This window comes from Astatotilapia calliptera, chromosome 2, assembly GCF_900246225.1.
Source record: "Astatotilapia calliptera chromosome 2, fAstCal1.2, whole genome shotgun sequence".
Lineage (NCBI taxonomy): Eukaryota > Metazoa > Chordata > Actinopteri > Cichliformes > Cichlidae > Astatotilapia > Astatotilapia calliptera.
In genome coordinates, this window is record NC_039303.1 from 20,017,185 (window position 1) to 20,033,347 (window position 16,163).

Below are 16,163 nucleotides of genomic sequence, written 5' to 3' on the forward strand. Positions count from 1 at the left end.
AAAAAACAGCCTCACTCGCTTTATTTATGCACCGTTTGTTTGATTTCAGTTCCTAAAAGCACCGTCTTGTTGCAGGTTTTCTTTGCGTCGGTGCAGTCGGGCGGCAGCAGTCAGATTTACTTCATGACTCTCGGACAGAACTCTCTGTTCAACTGGTAACACTGAGACCAGTTACCTCTGGGATCGACTGGTGGGCGTCTGCCTTCATTGTTCTGGGTTATCCTGGTGATGCTTTGTTGTGTGTTTTTTGGCTTTGTGCTGACCTGCGTTGACCTCCGTGAAGTGGTGGATACCATTGCAAGAGTCTGCTCGATTCCTCCATCCGTCCCTCAGCCTTGTGCAGTCGCCATGTTAAACCATTATGATCAACGATTGAGCTGGTCAAAAATCCGCCTGCAGGAAAAAAGCTTGAATTCATCGCTCCATCATCGACTACTGACGCGTGGATCACAGCACTGACGCCTGGACATGATTTGCAGCACAAACACACATCCACAGAAATGTTCAAAGGTACAAGCAGCTGTGCCAGCGTCTTTTTTCCTTTATTTTACGTGACGCTTCACCAAAACAGAGGGCTTCACGTGGACGGTTGTTCTGGGATTTCACATGAACACCTGGCTGTTTGTTCAGCGCCTGGATTTTTTTTTCTTTTTTTCAAGAATCAATTATGACTTAATTATGTGCTTAACAAGTATTTGATTGTGTGCGTTTTAAAATGCCCAGCTCTGATGCTTTTCTGGATCATCGGCATCCTCACACCTGGATCACAGTTGTTGCTGCACACACCAGAGAGTAATCATCACTTAATTTGTGTTTGTCTGTCAGTAGCTTTGTTCACTCTGTACATCACCTGGGCATTTAATGAAATGTGGGCTGCTTCATATCATTCCATCTTTGTTGCTCGTGCCATGATTACGTCCTTGGAGCAGTTTTAGATCCACAGTGTTCGCTGCCTGTCTGCAATACCTCAAAACTGTTCCGGTATTTATGAAGTCCTTGAATTGATAGAATTGCTTTTATCAGAGTGGTAGAACCCAAACAAACTATCATATTACTGTACTGACTCATGTTCTAGTTTATTAAATACATATCACTATTTTATTTAATATATAGCACTATCAAATGTTAGATAGGAATTATTTTCTCACGCAACTAGTCTGCAAATTCGTTATGAAGTGAGGAAAAAAAAAATACTGATGGGTATATTTGCTGCGTTGCATAGTTTGAATTAGTTTGAATATATGTTGCTAGCACAGCCCCTCCCCTCGGCTCTAAGTGTGAGAGGTCAGTCTACCACAGAACTGGACCACGTCATTTAAATCGCATTTCTTTTTGCAAAGGACCTTAAAAGCCATTTACCATAAAAGGAGCAATTTAAATGTGCAGCATAAATAGTGTAGATAAATAGAGATATAAAGCAAGTATAACTCGCTCTTTTTTTGTATAGCTTGTATATAATCCTGTAAGATGCACTGTTTTCTAAATATTTTATTACACGCCATCTTTACATATATGTACAGAATTGCAGGCTTACGAATGTGAAATTCAATCTTAAAACCGAGTCGTGCATGCCCCCCACGGTCTTTGATTGTGAATGTGAGCTGCTCACAGGACTCACAAACTTGGCTGAATCGTCTAAAATCAAATGTGAATTCTGTTTGTTTGATTTTCTTGTTGCGTGTGTAAGAAAGGTGTTTTGCACAGTTGCCCTCTTATACGCGTTACATCAAAAGCCATCCTGTCGTCAGTATTGAAGAGATCACTGCTAACCTTTGGATCAGTATTTGTTACACTACCCACTGTCGGACCAGTTTTTGATGGGGCAACATGTTGAAAATATAAAATATAGGATATGTAGTGAGTTGGGCCTCTTTGTCTTTTATTCAATGAGCTTCAAAGCAAGAAACCAAAGATGAAAGCTTTGATGTATTTGCTTCCTTGATTCTAACAGATTATTCACAAGTGACAACTGATCTCATTTATGAATCAAGTTATTAATTTGATAAACTCTTAGATCACCTTGGAAACTCACCCAGGCCCAAAGTGTTGCAACAAAATACACACAAGTCAATGTTACGAGTGTTTATGTATTAAATATCACAGATGTATGCATTAAGTATTATTTGCTTTGGTAAAGGTAAAGAAATCATTGCGGTTTTCTTACCTTCAAATGTGAATCTGAGTATTTATCCATTTTATTATTCTGTTTCTCCTCTACGAGATTTTGCTTAAACGGCTAACTTTATGTTTTTTACATTATCCTGCACACTCTTGAATTTTGTCGTTATCATAATTGTGCCAAATGTTTTTATATACATTGATACTTTAATTTTACTTTTATTATAGACTTATGACTTGTGAGAAATATTACAGCTGGTTCTGTGAGAATATTTTGAACTGGAAAATGAAATTTTTGTCTTATTGCTAAGTTTTAATCACGTCTTACAACGATTCTTTCGGGGACAGAAGGTGTTTGATTGTCTGACGTACTTAACAAATAGCTTAACGCGGCTATTGTGCATTAACATAGTGGATTGTGACCTAATATTACCAGGCTAAGAGGTGCTCGCTAACAGGGCCAAAATATGCCGTAACTATTAGCTAACTTGCAGCTCTTAGCTAATGCTGTTAGCTGTTATATGAAAGCAAAGCTTGGCTAGCAGTACCGAAATGAGTCACTTGTCTCATAAACAAAAGGACTTGTACACACGTAGCATACTTTGCGCTAATATTTACATAGATTCAGATTGTAAGGCACCTTAAAACTGTTATCCTTGTTTGAAGTGGATAACAACTGAAATTAAATTTGGTTAGATTAAATTCTGGCGAGCATGTCACGAGTAAATACACCTTACCTAGCTTGCTTTTTTTAAATTAACTTTTTTACCAATAATGTTAACATTTTTTAAAACCTGTAGGCTACTGTATATGTGGGTTTTTGTTTTAAGTATGGAATAGGACAAGTACATAGAGACTGTTGCTGTGCTAGCTTGTGGTCAGGCCTACAGGGAAAGGTGACAGTGTAGAACCGACAGCTTTGGTCAGGTTCCTGAGCAGGACCGTGGCCAGACTAGACAGGAGAGCAGACCAAAACCTAGTGCTCCACAGTTCTTATAGTTTTTGTTCAGCTCTAACTTTCAGTTATCGAACAGCCTGTATCTGCTCATCCTGCTTCCACACTCTGTCATACACCTTTAGGGTATATGCTGGGAAATAAACCAGCTCTAAAATGAGTTCTGACTCCATAATTCTCATTTGTCTTCAAAACTGATTAAATTGCAGAGTTCATTATGAAATTCTGTTACAATAACCACTTTTCTTTTACATGGTCTAACATTGGAATGATTGAGAGTATCTGTCTTTCTCTCTGGACTGCTTTAAGTAACAGCATATGAAATCAGCTCATCTGCAAGCTGACCAGTTTGACACCTAATAACAGTTTCCTTTTTATCAGGGTTTATCCATTTATGATCTTAAGCTACTCTTTTAGAGAATGAGGATATTTTTCTGGTTTATTTGAAGCAAAGTGCCTGCTGCTGCCACTCTTTGCTCCCTGTTGCTTAGCACTGGACGATCGCTGTATCACTAATGAGAGCGCGAGGGAACAGCGCACTTCCTCCTACACCTTCCACTGGTTAAAAACGTGATAGATTCTGTATCAGGCCTGTGGTGACTCACATCCTTAACTCTCCCACAAACTCTTTTTCTCTCACTTTTCACAACTCGTTTCCTCTTGCTGCCACTTTTCATCCCCTCGGCATCTTTTCCCCATCTTCAGCTTCATGCTCCCACCCCTGGCTGTCTCTTTAGCTTCCCACGTCCGCTTCCTTTTATTCCAGTTCGGTTCACGGAGACCTGTCGCATCAGATTGCACATCTTTATTGCACCAAGTAGATTTGCACAGCTTTTCAGATTAAAAGTAAGGTTTAATTGATGGAGATGGACCCAAACATTTAGCCCAACCTCGTTATTTCTCCGGATTGTGTTGCAAAGTAGGATGAAGCGTGATACAGGACGGAAAAAAAATGAATACAAAGCAGCTTGCGTTTTTGCAGTATTCACTTAAGTGTCAGCTGTTGTTTTCCACCCTGTGGATGTGATGTGTGGGAGAGTGTGATGAAAACTGGTGTTTAAAAAGGCAGAATTCAGTCTTCAAGGAAAGGAAGGACAAAGTTGGAGGAGGTAGTTAGGAGGTTTTAGTCAAGTGTCAATAGGAGGAGCGAGGAAGAGGCTTCAAGAGGCTTAATTTCTTTAAATAATACCTAGAACATATGTTTAGATATCTATATAGCTTTGGTTGTGATGAAGAGAAGGAGGAAGAGGATGTGAAAGGGGTGCTGACTGCATACATTGGCCTTTTAAGATTAAATATTGACATTTATTGCGTCATTCATCAATAAGCAAAATGATTTTCCTGGTGAATTTTGGGGGGGGGGGGTGGTGATATTTTCCAAAATCCAACTAATTACATGTTACATACATGGTAGTCTGACTTTATTCTTTAGTTGGAAGTTTTTGGTGTTATTTGACCCACAGATTCGTTGTTTTGAGATTATATAAGACCAAATATTATATGGCTAAATATCTGAAAATATATCTGTCTGCTCCTGTGTCATTTATAAGATAATTCTTTTGATACTTTGGTATATTTTTGCACTGGACCTTTGTTTTATGCATTGTACACTGTACCCCTCATGCTTTGATACGAACGCACACTAACTCGTGTTTCCATGTAAAACGGTGAGGCCACAATAAATATGTTGAATCAAGTATCGTCTGTTTCTTTCTAGTTTTCACTGATAGGACGACTTTATTTAATCCACTGATGGGTTGATTTGCACGCTGATATTTCTGATCACACTGCATCTGTCAAAGTGACAAAATATGTTGTGTTTGTCCTTGTTGGCATCAACAGAAACATTCTGTCACTCATTTTCTAATGATGACTCTAATATACTGAAAAGAAAAAGAATATCACATATATGTTTTTAATGCATTTCCCCATTTAGAAAGGATCATTTTATTAGACTCAGATTCCTGTTGGCCAAAACTGAAGTGGGGATAGAAGCCACTAACATCGAGACATCCATGATTTCATCAGGCCACAACTGACCTTGTGCTTGGAGCTTATCTCAAGCAGCAGAAACCTGAGAAAGAAGAGGACCAAGGAGAAGAACCATCGTGGAAGGACAGGCCCCTGCACGGTATGTACCACTGGCAGATAGAGGAAGTTGCTGACATCCAGAAGTCCTACCAGTGGCTGGACAAAGCTGGACTGACAGCACAGAGGCACTAATCATGGCAGCACAAGAACAAGCTCTAAGCACAAGATCCATAGAGGCTGGGGTCTATCACAGCAGGCAAGACCCCAGGTGCAGGCTGTGTAAAGATGCCCCTGAGACAATCCAGCACATAACAGCAGGGTGCAAGATGCTAGCAGGCAAGGCATACATGGAACGCCATAACCAAGTGGCCGGCATAGTGTACAGGAACATCTGTGCCGAGTATAACCTGGAAGTCTTGAAGTCAAAATGGAAGACGCCACCTAGGGTGGTGGAGAATAACTGAGCTACGATCCTGTGGGACTTCGTAATTCAGACGGGCAAAGTGGTCATGGCTAACCAACAGGACATAGTAGTGGTGGACAAGCAGAGGAAGAGCGTGATACCGAATGACAGCAACATCAGGAAGAAGGAACACAAGACGCTGGAGAAGTACCAAGGGCTCAGAGAAGAGCTCGAGAAGATGTGGAGGGTGAAGGTAGCAGTGCAGATAACTGCACTAGTTATAGTGACGGGGCGATAGTGATAGGGAACAACATTGAAAATCTCTGTCCAGAAGAGCAAGAGCGCAGTCGTAGAAACAGCAAAGATGCTGTACAAGGCGTGCGAGCTCCCAGACCCCTCGCAGAGGACCTGTAGGGATCCTGTATGGATCAATGTAGGTTTTGCATATTCAGGCATGTATTTTAAACTATCCCAGAAGCTTCTATGTCCATTACTTTAATAAGTGAAGCCTTTTGGAATGAGATGATTCTGTTTGATGTACTCAGTATATTGCATCAGTTAGATCTATGTGAAATATGATGAATAAAGCCCTGATGAGCTGAGCTTGAGTGTGATCTGTTTTCCAAGGTTGTGTATTCACGTCTCCCTCCGTCTGTCCGACTCTCTCTGGTTCTCAGGTTTCTACCCAAAGACTCACTGGCACCGGTTGCAGGTTTTCTGGCCCCTGTCTCTCACACTTGGATGAAGTTTGGTCCGGTCATGACGCCTCCGCCACTTTTTGTAATTTCAGATGGAACAATATATCTTTATAGTTTGTGCAGCAACGTGCAACAAGCTAGCTCTGTGTCAGCTATCCATGGTCATTTGGATTTGGCATTAGCTGTGCACATTAGCACAAAGGCATGAGGCACCGGCTGGGGCAGACTTGAGCTTCCCTATTCTCTTTGACCATTAATTAACACTTCACTCTGCTCTAAATTTGCTCCTTCCGTACCCCTCTAACCAAACCCCACGTGGCTTCCTCTCACCCCCCCTCCTCAGCCTCAGATTCCCCCCTAACCCCGTCCCACACCCCAACCTCTTCAACACACACACACAAGCTCCTGCTTGTGGAGCGTCCAGTAACCAAGCCATGACTGGCAGCCACACAGTCATATAGCAGTTTTGGTTTTAACATTTGGATTTTCTGCTTGTTGGATCAATATATTTGTTGTTATTCTTGGTTTTGTGGCCTGCTGGGGATAAAGCAGACAGGTAAGGATGGGGATATTTTTGCGGAAGTTCACTTCAGATGGGTTAAAGATTGTGTTGAGGATGCAGAGCTGCCTGTTGCTTGTCTAAATTAAGCTAGGAGCATATGACACACAATTACAGCATGGAGGAACTTGTGCAACCCAGCTTGCATTTCAAATCATTAGCTTTTCGGTAGAGACATCCAGAAAGTTTCGCAAAAGTGTAAGTCCAGCATGTGTGGCATGCTTCAAGCCCTGCTCCTTGTCAGGATTCAAAGAAAAGAGAAAGCAAAAGTCAAGTTAATCAGATCATCAAATGGTGTAATTCATTTGGTCCATGGCCAATGAGATCCTGATACTGCAGGCAGTACTGGAGTGACTGAGTTTGCAGCCAGAAGGAAGAGGACAGCTGGAATGATCTGTCTAAAGTTATTTATAATTTATATGCTGCGTCATGTGCTATCTAGCTATATTTCATTGACAATAGTTACCTCGACACGCTATTATTTTAACTACCAACCTTTGTAGCTATGTAACTTCCTACCTACATGCTTATCTAATAACCTACCTTTCTACTCGCCTATCCATCTGTTGATCTACCTACTTACTTTCCCCTGGCTGCCTTCAGCTTCTAGTGACACCACTAAAGATTCTTTGTAGTTACTGTTACAAAACGGCATATATCAAAAGAGAACATCCCAATGCACATCTTTAAATTAGCACAATGATAGTCTTTGAAAAATATATAGGCACACTCAAAGACATTGGTGCAAACTATCCACATAGGATATCGAGTGCAGCAAATGAAGAGGGGAATTTAAAGGGTATAAATAAAAAAAGGAACTGTGTCAGTTACATGTCCTGCAGTGTGAGGCAACATAAGACATACCAGCCAAATTTGAGCTGTGTGTGTGTACAAGCCTGGCATGCCTGTGTGACACTGTGTTCAGCCACTGGGTTCTGGTTGGCCAAAAGAGAGATCAGGTGACCCAGTCTGCGCTAAATTGGTCCTGTGCACAGCCAAGCTGAGGAGGTAGGAGAATTGGAGAGTCATAGGTTGAGGACTAGGACGGTTTCTGGAGTGATGCAACTGAGAAAATTCAAAACGTAATTTCTCTTTGTTATCAGTAGTCCCTTTACAAAGAGTTGGCCTTTGAAATCACCTCTTCACTAAAAAATTAAGTCACTTATTGATAAATGGCTGAATAAGAAAGAAGAGCATGTGCAAAAAGGGTGTAGCTATTGCAGTATACAGTGTGTTAAGTCGATGAGTTGTACAGGGAGCAACAGGCAGGAATGATTTCCTGTGTGGTTCAGTGGTGATTTTTGGTAATTATTTGGTGTTATCCAACATTGTCTTTATCTTGGACAACATCCGCCTCTCCAAAACCACTGTAAGGGAGTCCAACTCCACCCCCACAACATTACAGACCAACATACCCAACAACTAGTTGTTGGGTATGTTGGTCTGCTCTGACTTTCTGCTCTGAATTCCGCAAAAAATTTCCAACTGGGAATGTCAAATTTCCGAATTCTGACTTATTTTGGAACGCACCAAAACAACCATTGTTACCAATATTAGCATTTAGCTTAAATTACTACTGTATCTGAACAGTCTCAGAGAAACGCTGGAGTGAACCAAGATTCATGCTGTTAGAGAAGATACAATTTAATTCCTTATCATATCCTGCTGCTATCACAAAACATCATACCATATACAGTATAAACTGACACTAATGCTACATTCACTTACTTAAGAGTCTTCTATTAATTACAAAGATATTTCCTGGAAAGACCCATGTATTAAATATATTTCTTAATGTACAACAATGAATAGTACTAGATTTATAGTTTCAGTTTTTCATAAATAACTAATAATAGCTGTGTGCAGTATGCATCATGTAATGCTACTTTTATCACAACTATTACAACTGAGTAAAGCAACAGTGTGTGCCTTTTTGTATCTTTTCTCTTTGCTGGTGTGCTCTTGGTCTGGTCACAGAGATGTATGGAAAAAGTTTAACATGATGTTTGTGTTTGTGCATTTTGCTTAGCCTGTTATAAACCTCCTACATTCAGTGGTTAATACATTACTCTAGATTTTTGGAGGGTACTTTTCAAAGCCCACAGGTTTATATAAAGGTTGCTTTGTTAGCTAATTTTAACACGGTCCACTTCATTCTGGATTTCTGCTCTAATGTGCCATTCCTGTCCACAGCTGAGAGCTGCTAGTGGCTGAAAGCTTCATGGTGTTGTGTACACCAAAGAGGGATCTGTTTAAATGAGCAAGGCTGGCTGTTTCTTCCTGTTTGTCAGAATCTCCTCGTCGACTGCAGGACAGCTCAGTTTTCTTTGATAACTGTAAATGACACATCTATACATGCTGTTAGTGTATAAAATAGATCATTTATGCTAATAACACAGGCTGGAGGATACGTTTGTGGCACCTGTTAACTATCACCATTCACCGTTTGTAATAGCAAACCAAATGACAAACAGTCATCACCATGACTCATCTCCAAAGGCTGGCTTTCTCCTGTCAGGTGAGAACAGGTGCACTGGAAATGCACTTACTGGAATACTGAACTCAGACAGAGTGCAGCCATCTTCCTCTTTCCCCGTGTTACAGAATCAGTGGGCTCAACATGCTGTTAAAAATACCAGCCATGATTCTTCATTGACACATCAGTGAGCAACACGGAGTCGTGTGCCATACCCATTAGCAAGCCATATTGACAAATTACATGCAAATGTTCAGAGTAGCAGTCTGCCGTAATAGGGACCTACGATTGGTCTAAAGTTATGTGATTTTACATATGCATTATACTGTATTAATGCTTCTCACCACACAGACCAGTCACTGTATTCAGAGCTCTGGTGCAGGAGCCCACCGAACTCCTGGCCATGTTTGACTGGGTATGGCTTCAGGGAAACAGGAGGTCTGAGATGGGTAGCATCTTTCCTCTTTGAGGGCTGCTAAAGGCCAACTGGCAATAAGCTTCTGGACGATCTAGTGATGATGTTTGTTCTCCTTTGGATTCATGTTTTAACATCTTCTGTCAGTCTGGACGTACTTTCGTCTCACTTTAAACTTTAGGCACTTAGAAAAACTTAATAATCTGAAGGCATGACAGTCTACATCAGACACCCAGGGAGGGAGGTCATACTGAGAAGCCTCCAGCAAGTTGCATTATGGGAAATGTAGGGTCTAATACTGCTCAGTCTTCACCTACACTAAAGCAAAAAGGATGCCACTGTCACCCGTGTCTTTGATTTGCCTGCCGTCAGATAATATCAATGTTACATCCTTGTTTGGGACGTCACTGAACTTGGCTGTCACTGCTTGTGTGCCTCTGTCCATCTGTTGCTTGCCAGGTAGTGGATTTGTTGCACTGCATGAACTTGTCCTGTCCTGTTGTCGCTGCCACAAATTCTGCAGTTATATAAGAGAGACAATTGATACAAAGGGTTTAGCAACAGTTGCTGTTGTATCAGCAGTGGGCTTTAGTACGCGCACACACAGCTGTTTGGAGTGATTATGTGAGGGGAAAACTGGATGTACACACGGATGTCATACATGCCTTAGTTGTTTCTTCTTTCTTAAGCTGTGATCCTCTCATTTAGACAATGTTTAGGCTGTGTTTATTTGACTGCTGTGACCCCATGTAGCACAACTAGTACAAATAGTAACCCAGCTAAGATGTACTGTTGTAGATTAAATGTATATAATTCTAGAGTAAAGACTTTTCTTTACCTCTGCGACTTCGACATGGAGATGCGTTGATTTATCACAGCTCAGACAGTCTGTGCAGTGCTTAGGAGGTGACAAAGTTTAATTTAGCCCAGAAACCTGAACCTCAGGCAGCTCCTTCTCTGAAACCAAGACAGACCTCCCAAGGCCGGAAGGCTGAGATCTGAGGGAGTCTTTTGGGTGTATGAGTCTCCTTATGCCTTCAGTTAGCTCAGATATGGCCATGCTGTTGCCAAACAAAGTCATGGAGAAACAGTGACCTGTTACAAGAGTGATTTGGTGCCCTGTTTGAGGAATCCAGTGTGTGAGCTCAAGCGTTTAAGCTTATATGTTTCCACGTCTAACTTTGAGTCTGCGTAAGCGTGCGTGACCATTCATTTGTTTGGGGATGATAAATAGTAATACAAAACATTACTGTGTTTGTATATCACCACCTGAAAGAAACAACAGATCAATAGAAATGCATGTAATCAAGCTTGAATTTAGCTGTATTAAATATAACTGCTGGAGGTTTCTTCCTGTTAAAAGGGAGTTTTTTCTTCCCACTGTTGCCAAGGTCTTCCTCAGAGGGGATTGTCTGATTGTTGGGTTTTCTCTCTAAGGTCTTTACAATATAATTTGCATTGAGGCAAATGTGGCTGTAAAATTTAATTCAAGGCAAACAAAGTGTTGTGTGTTAATTAGTTGTGAAATCCTGTTTTGAAGCTTTGAGTTCAGTATTATAAATGAGGGGTGGAAGTGACTGTGAAACGAACAGCTTGTCAGTTACAAAGTAGCTCCGTCCTGCCTTATTATCTGTTTTACTATCATTTGGACAAAACTTCTTCTTGTTGCAGTAAGATAGTTCTCTCCATTCTGGCCATTTGGAAGAATGCAGATTTAAGGCACATCTTTTTTTTATACAGTCTATAAATTAAACCTGTCTAAAGTTTCACTAGACGTGAAATCTCATAATTACATAGGCTTTGTGCACGTTCATTGATCCAAACGTGACGTACAGTCCTGCCAAGATGTTGTTTTAATCAACACCCGACTGTGTGTCTTTTTTAAACAGGGGCTCATCCAGCTTTAATCTCAAGCATTTTTCTGAGGCGTTTTCTGGCCAGGGATGCTCTCAGAAGATTTTACTGATACCAGTGCCGACATCAGTTTTGTTTATAGGCCTACACATGTTCAGCATTAATCCAAAAATGTGTTACTTATTTGATGGTTTACACAAAACAGAAAGACAGCAGAAAGGAGGCTTACAATCCAGGAAATAATTATTTGATCTCTGGCTGAATTTTTAAGTCTGCTCACGTACAAGGAAATGAATAGTTTTTAAATTTTATGCTTGTTGCAATTTAATGGAAAGAGACAGGTTATCGACCAAAGACAGAAAGAAGTATTTCATCCCCTAAAATGCAGTCAGAACAAGCTCCCACAGATTGGCTCAATCAACCTACCAGTCGATCAGTTACAGATTCGCTTGATCTCAACTCGTATGTATAAAGCACACCCGTCCACATGATCAGTTTCTTCCATTCCAACCTCTCCATCACCACGGGCAACACCAGAGAGCTGCCAAAGGACGTCAGGACCTGCTGAACAACTACATGAAACGCCTCACCACTGTGCTCGCCAGCAAGGGTTTCTAAGCCAAGTATTAAGTCATGTTTATTAAATGAAATGAAACTACCTTCAAATTAGAGACTGTTCACATCTTTGTGAGTAAACTCACAAATTCAGCGGGAGATCACATAATTACTTCCCCACTGCACATGTGACTCGTGTGCAGAAGCAAACAAAAACTGAACCGTGTTTCGAACTGTTGGAAAAAACATTGAATTAATATGATTTAATGGGTTGGAATCTAATTCTTGATTAACATCTTATTAGTTGCTAAAAGTCTGTGCTGGTGCTTTGTAAAATGAAATGTATGTGTTCAGTCATACCTGCAGACACTCATTTCTACAACACTGTAGCACAGCATGTTTGAGAGTGTCCCTTTGTCTTTGCAGGACCTCTGTCACTGCAGCCTGGAACATGGAACAGTAAGTTAGACCTGCACACAAACACACGTTTCCTTTTCATGAACCATAAGTAATACTTGACTCAATTTAACCTAATTTTATCATAAATCTTTACTTTAAATTTCTAATGATTGTAAGATGGAGACTTACTTTTTGTCCTTAACAATAAGGAAAGAATCCCCACAGTGTGACTCTGTATACAGACTTATGTCCTCACAACCCGAGGAAGCATCCAAACACAGATTTATTCATTTCATTATTGGCGATTAGAGTCCAGAAGGTGCAGAAGAAGACAAGCACCATGTCTCTGACCATCTCCTCCTCCTCTGCTGCTGCATCCTCCACTCGTGAGCTCTCCTCCTGCTCCTCCACCATCTCCTCCTCCTCCTCCTCCTCCTCCACTCTCCTCGGTCAGAGACACTCCAGCCTGGTGCAGCCGCTGTGTGTCAGCCCTCAGAGGGTAATTACAGCCATTTAAAATGAGTCATTTCACCTCATTCGATAAAACACACGAGTATGTTTCATTAAGGGGATAAACTGGTTAAATAGCTAAATGTCATTTTAATGTCCTGTAATGTTGAAAGCAACCTTTTTGTAAATAAAGAAATGGACATGGCAAATGATTTTCAAACAAATTAGGTGATTTATATTATTCCATTTCCCCAGACTCAGAGTCCCATCTACAACCAGCAGCATTCAAGCAGCGCAGTGGCTCCCACATTTGTTAAGGTGAAATAAATGTGCACCCTTGTATTTGTTCATGAAAGTGCACAAAGAAAATCAGAAACCATACTCATATGAACCTGTTGTCATACCTTCTCTTGATCATGGTCATCATTGCTCCCTCTGCCAGTGTCTCCACGACGTGTCTACGGTGAAGGGTCAGCTGGTGGTCCTGGAGTGCAGACTGAGGGGGACTCCGCCCCTGCAGGTTATGTGGTACAGAGAGGATGAGCAAATACTGGACTCCGATGATTTTAGGATACTCCGCAAGAGTGAGTGTTTTCATACTTGCTCTGATTTTCCTAAATCTTGGTTCTAACATGTGCCCTCCATACCATTATAAGAGACAGTAATTAAAACTAGACAGCGGAAGGGGGTGATGGAATACACACCCTTCTGCACCTTAGGGTCAGACACACAGGGCAAACAGGATTTAAGCTCTGAAAAAAATGTTTTCCTAGAGAAAACTATAATTTGTATCGCAAAGATTTCTTCACCGTAACTGAAAGCCACTTCCAGTCTACAAAATATTAAATTTTCATATCTGTAGAGTTTATTATATTGATGTGGTGACAGTGTAAAGAATTTCAGTGAGCTGAAATTTGGGAGCCGATTTAAATGGACCTCTATGGGGAACAAACAGGGAGGAGGCTGCACTTTGATGGCATTTGCGAGGAAACCGTTACTCCTATGTCACTGAGGATGACACTGAATGAAAGAGGGCAAGGATAGTTACGTGTATATATATATATATATATATATTAGGGGTGCAACAATACACAAAATTCACGGTTCGGTTCGGTTCGATATTTTTTCGATACAAAAAAAAATGTTCATGCCTTTTTAATTTGTCATATATTACATTTTCACGGCACATTCCGCACCACATCTCTGTGCGTTCATCATTTGTTTGAAGCCAGCTCACCTCCTGCAACCACTTTTCCGAGAATACGTGCTTCTTTTGTGGTTTGGACTCCTTCTGATATTTGTTTTAGAGGTGGAGGAAGACCAAAGTAATTGCTTAAAGGAGCTTCTTCGACAGAGTTCTAAACAAATATCTGTCCTCCTCCTGAAAATCTTATGTACGCAAACACGTGTTGCAACTTCTTATCTTGTGCGTGTTTTTTATTTTGACAGCGAAAGCGCACCTGCGGACCACTTATGTGCAGCCCCGGTTATTTAGCTCGGCATATTGCAGCCACAGAAATTCTTTTGTCCATGAAACCATAAAGCTGCACTTTCTTTTTGCCTTATAGTCTGATTTGTCATAACTTCTCCGTTTTGTGGTAAGCTTTTCTTTGGCTGTCACTTCTTCACCCTGACCTGTCTTATTTGGCTCAGCAGAACTAAAATATATATTCTGCTGCTTTTACACAGGCACTCACATAACGCTCAGCGATTCTCTGCGCGATCAACCTCTCACATGTTTAAGCTGCGGGAGATTTCACTTGTCATGTTTGCATAGTAAGCTAACGATTAATAAGACGATGTCAGAGGAATTGGTGCGCAAATTATCATTACTCACAGATCAGTGCTGTCGCTCTCTATACACAGTTCGCACGATTGCAAAGTGAAAGCAAAAAAACAAGCGCAAATTCAAACACGATTTCAATATGTCACATATTGACAGTGGCTCACCGATGCCAATGACATAATTACCCAGCTACATTTCCGAAAGAATGCAAAAGCATTGACATATATTTGTCCTTCCTACGATAGCCCGATGGGCAGGGCAGCGATAGATTTTGGTAGCCCGACTGGAAAACTCGCTAGCCCCGGGACGTCGGGCTAGCGATATTGCGAGCCCTGTATCTGATTGAGGAATCACTCATCTTTGGAAAAGAGAGTTTATTACAGAGAAATGGCTCTTTCCAAAATAAAAGCTATACTATACGCTTCTTCTGGGCTATATTCTCAGCAGCATATTAAACATATCAGGTCCCCATAAGGAGAATCATGTGCTAACGGCTGTCTAAATTACTCGGGTAAAGTTTGTAGCGTGCTTGTTGTTTTTGTCTGCTTCCACTTGTCTTTGCACTAGGATGATGTCGGTGTAAATGTTCAGTCATATTCGTTGTGTTCCCACTAGTGCTGTCAGTGTAAATCTCGTTGAAATGACGTTAACGCCACAACACGGCAAATCTCCGTTAACGAGCTACCGCCGATCGCCCCGTGCGTGGGGCTAGACGGCCAACACGTTAACACGCTAACTGCGCTAACACACTAGTTCCCACCCATGTAATTGAGCATTGCTTGGCACATCCAACATACTGTTTTACTTTAGTCCATGACTCGCTTACCTTCAGGGTCATACGTCACATGAAAACCAAAATAGTTCCAAACGCCAGATCTGAATGAGGGTGGGGGAGGTTCAATTTGAGGTTCAATATGTATATGTATGTATATATGTATATGAGGAAGAGGGAAAGGAAGTTACAAAACAAAGACAAAACCAGTGTGTCAGTGTAGTTAAAAGGGAGTTTTTCCTTCCCACTGTTGCCAAAGTGCTTGCTCATAGGGGGTCATATGATTGTTGGGTTTTTCTCTGTATCTATGAAGCGCCTTGAGGCGACTTATGTTGTGATTTGGCGCTATATAAATAAAATTGAATTGAATTGAATTGAATAGTTATTGGCATCGGTGAGCCACTGTCAATATGTGACATATTGAAATCGCGTTTGAATTTGCGCTTGTTTTTTGCTTTCACTTTGCAATCACGTGAACTGTGTATAGAGAGCGACAGTACTGATTGGTGAGTGATGATAATTTGCGCACCAATTCCTCTGACATCGTCTTATCAATCGTTAGCTTACTATGCAAACATGACAAGTGAAACCTCCCGCAGCAAGCTTGCACAGAGAATCGCTGAGCATTATGTGAGTGCGTGTGTAAAAGCAGCAGGATATATATTTTAGTTCTGCTGAGCCAAATAAGACAG

General features: G+C 41.1%; 2 protein-coding genes across 5 annotated transcripts in view; both read left to right on the plus strand.

Annotated features, from left to right (window-relative positions):
- Positions 1 to 4,769, plus strand: part of LOC113033077 (traf2 and NCK-interacting protein kinase-like) — a 59,452-nt gene extending 54,683 nt beyond the window's left edge. For all 4 annotated transcript variants that reach the window (XM_026186399.1, XM_026186417.1, XM_026186428.1 and 1 more), the window contains one exon: positions 76 to 4,769. In XM_026186399.1, the coding sequence (XP_026042184.1) occupies positions 76 to 159 (84 nt within the window). In that variant the 3' untranslated portion in view covers positions 160 to 4,769. The remainder of the gene's footprint in view (positions 1 to 75) is intronic.
- Positions 4,770 to 6,601: 1,832 nt separating this feature from the next.
- Positions 6,602 to 16,163, plus strand: part of myot (myotilin) — a 32,978-nt gene continuing 23,416 nt past the window's right edge. The window contains exons 1-5 of the mRNA XM_026186441.1: positions 6,602 to 6,761; positions 12,491 to 12,523; positions 12,773 to 12,962; positions 13,169 to 13,231; positions 13,356 to 13,497. Of these exons, the coding sequence (XP_026042226.1) occupies positions 12,516 to 12,523; positions 12,773 to 12,962; positions 13,169 to 13,231; positions 13,356 to 13,497 (403 nt within the window). The 5' untranslated portion in view covers positions 6,602 to 6,761; positions 12,491 to 12,515. The remainder of the gene's footprint in view (positions 6,762 to 12,490; positions 12,524 to 12,772; positions 12,963 to 13,168; positions 13,232 to 13,355; positions 13,498 to 16,163) is intronic.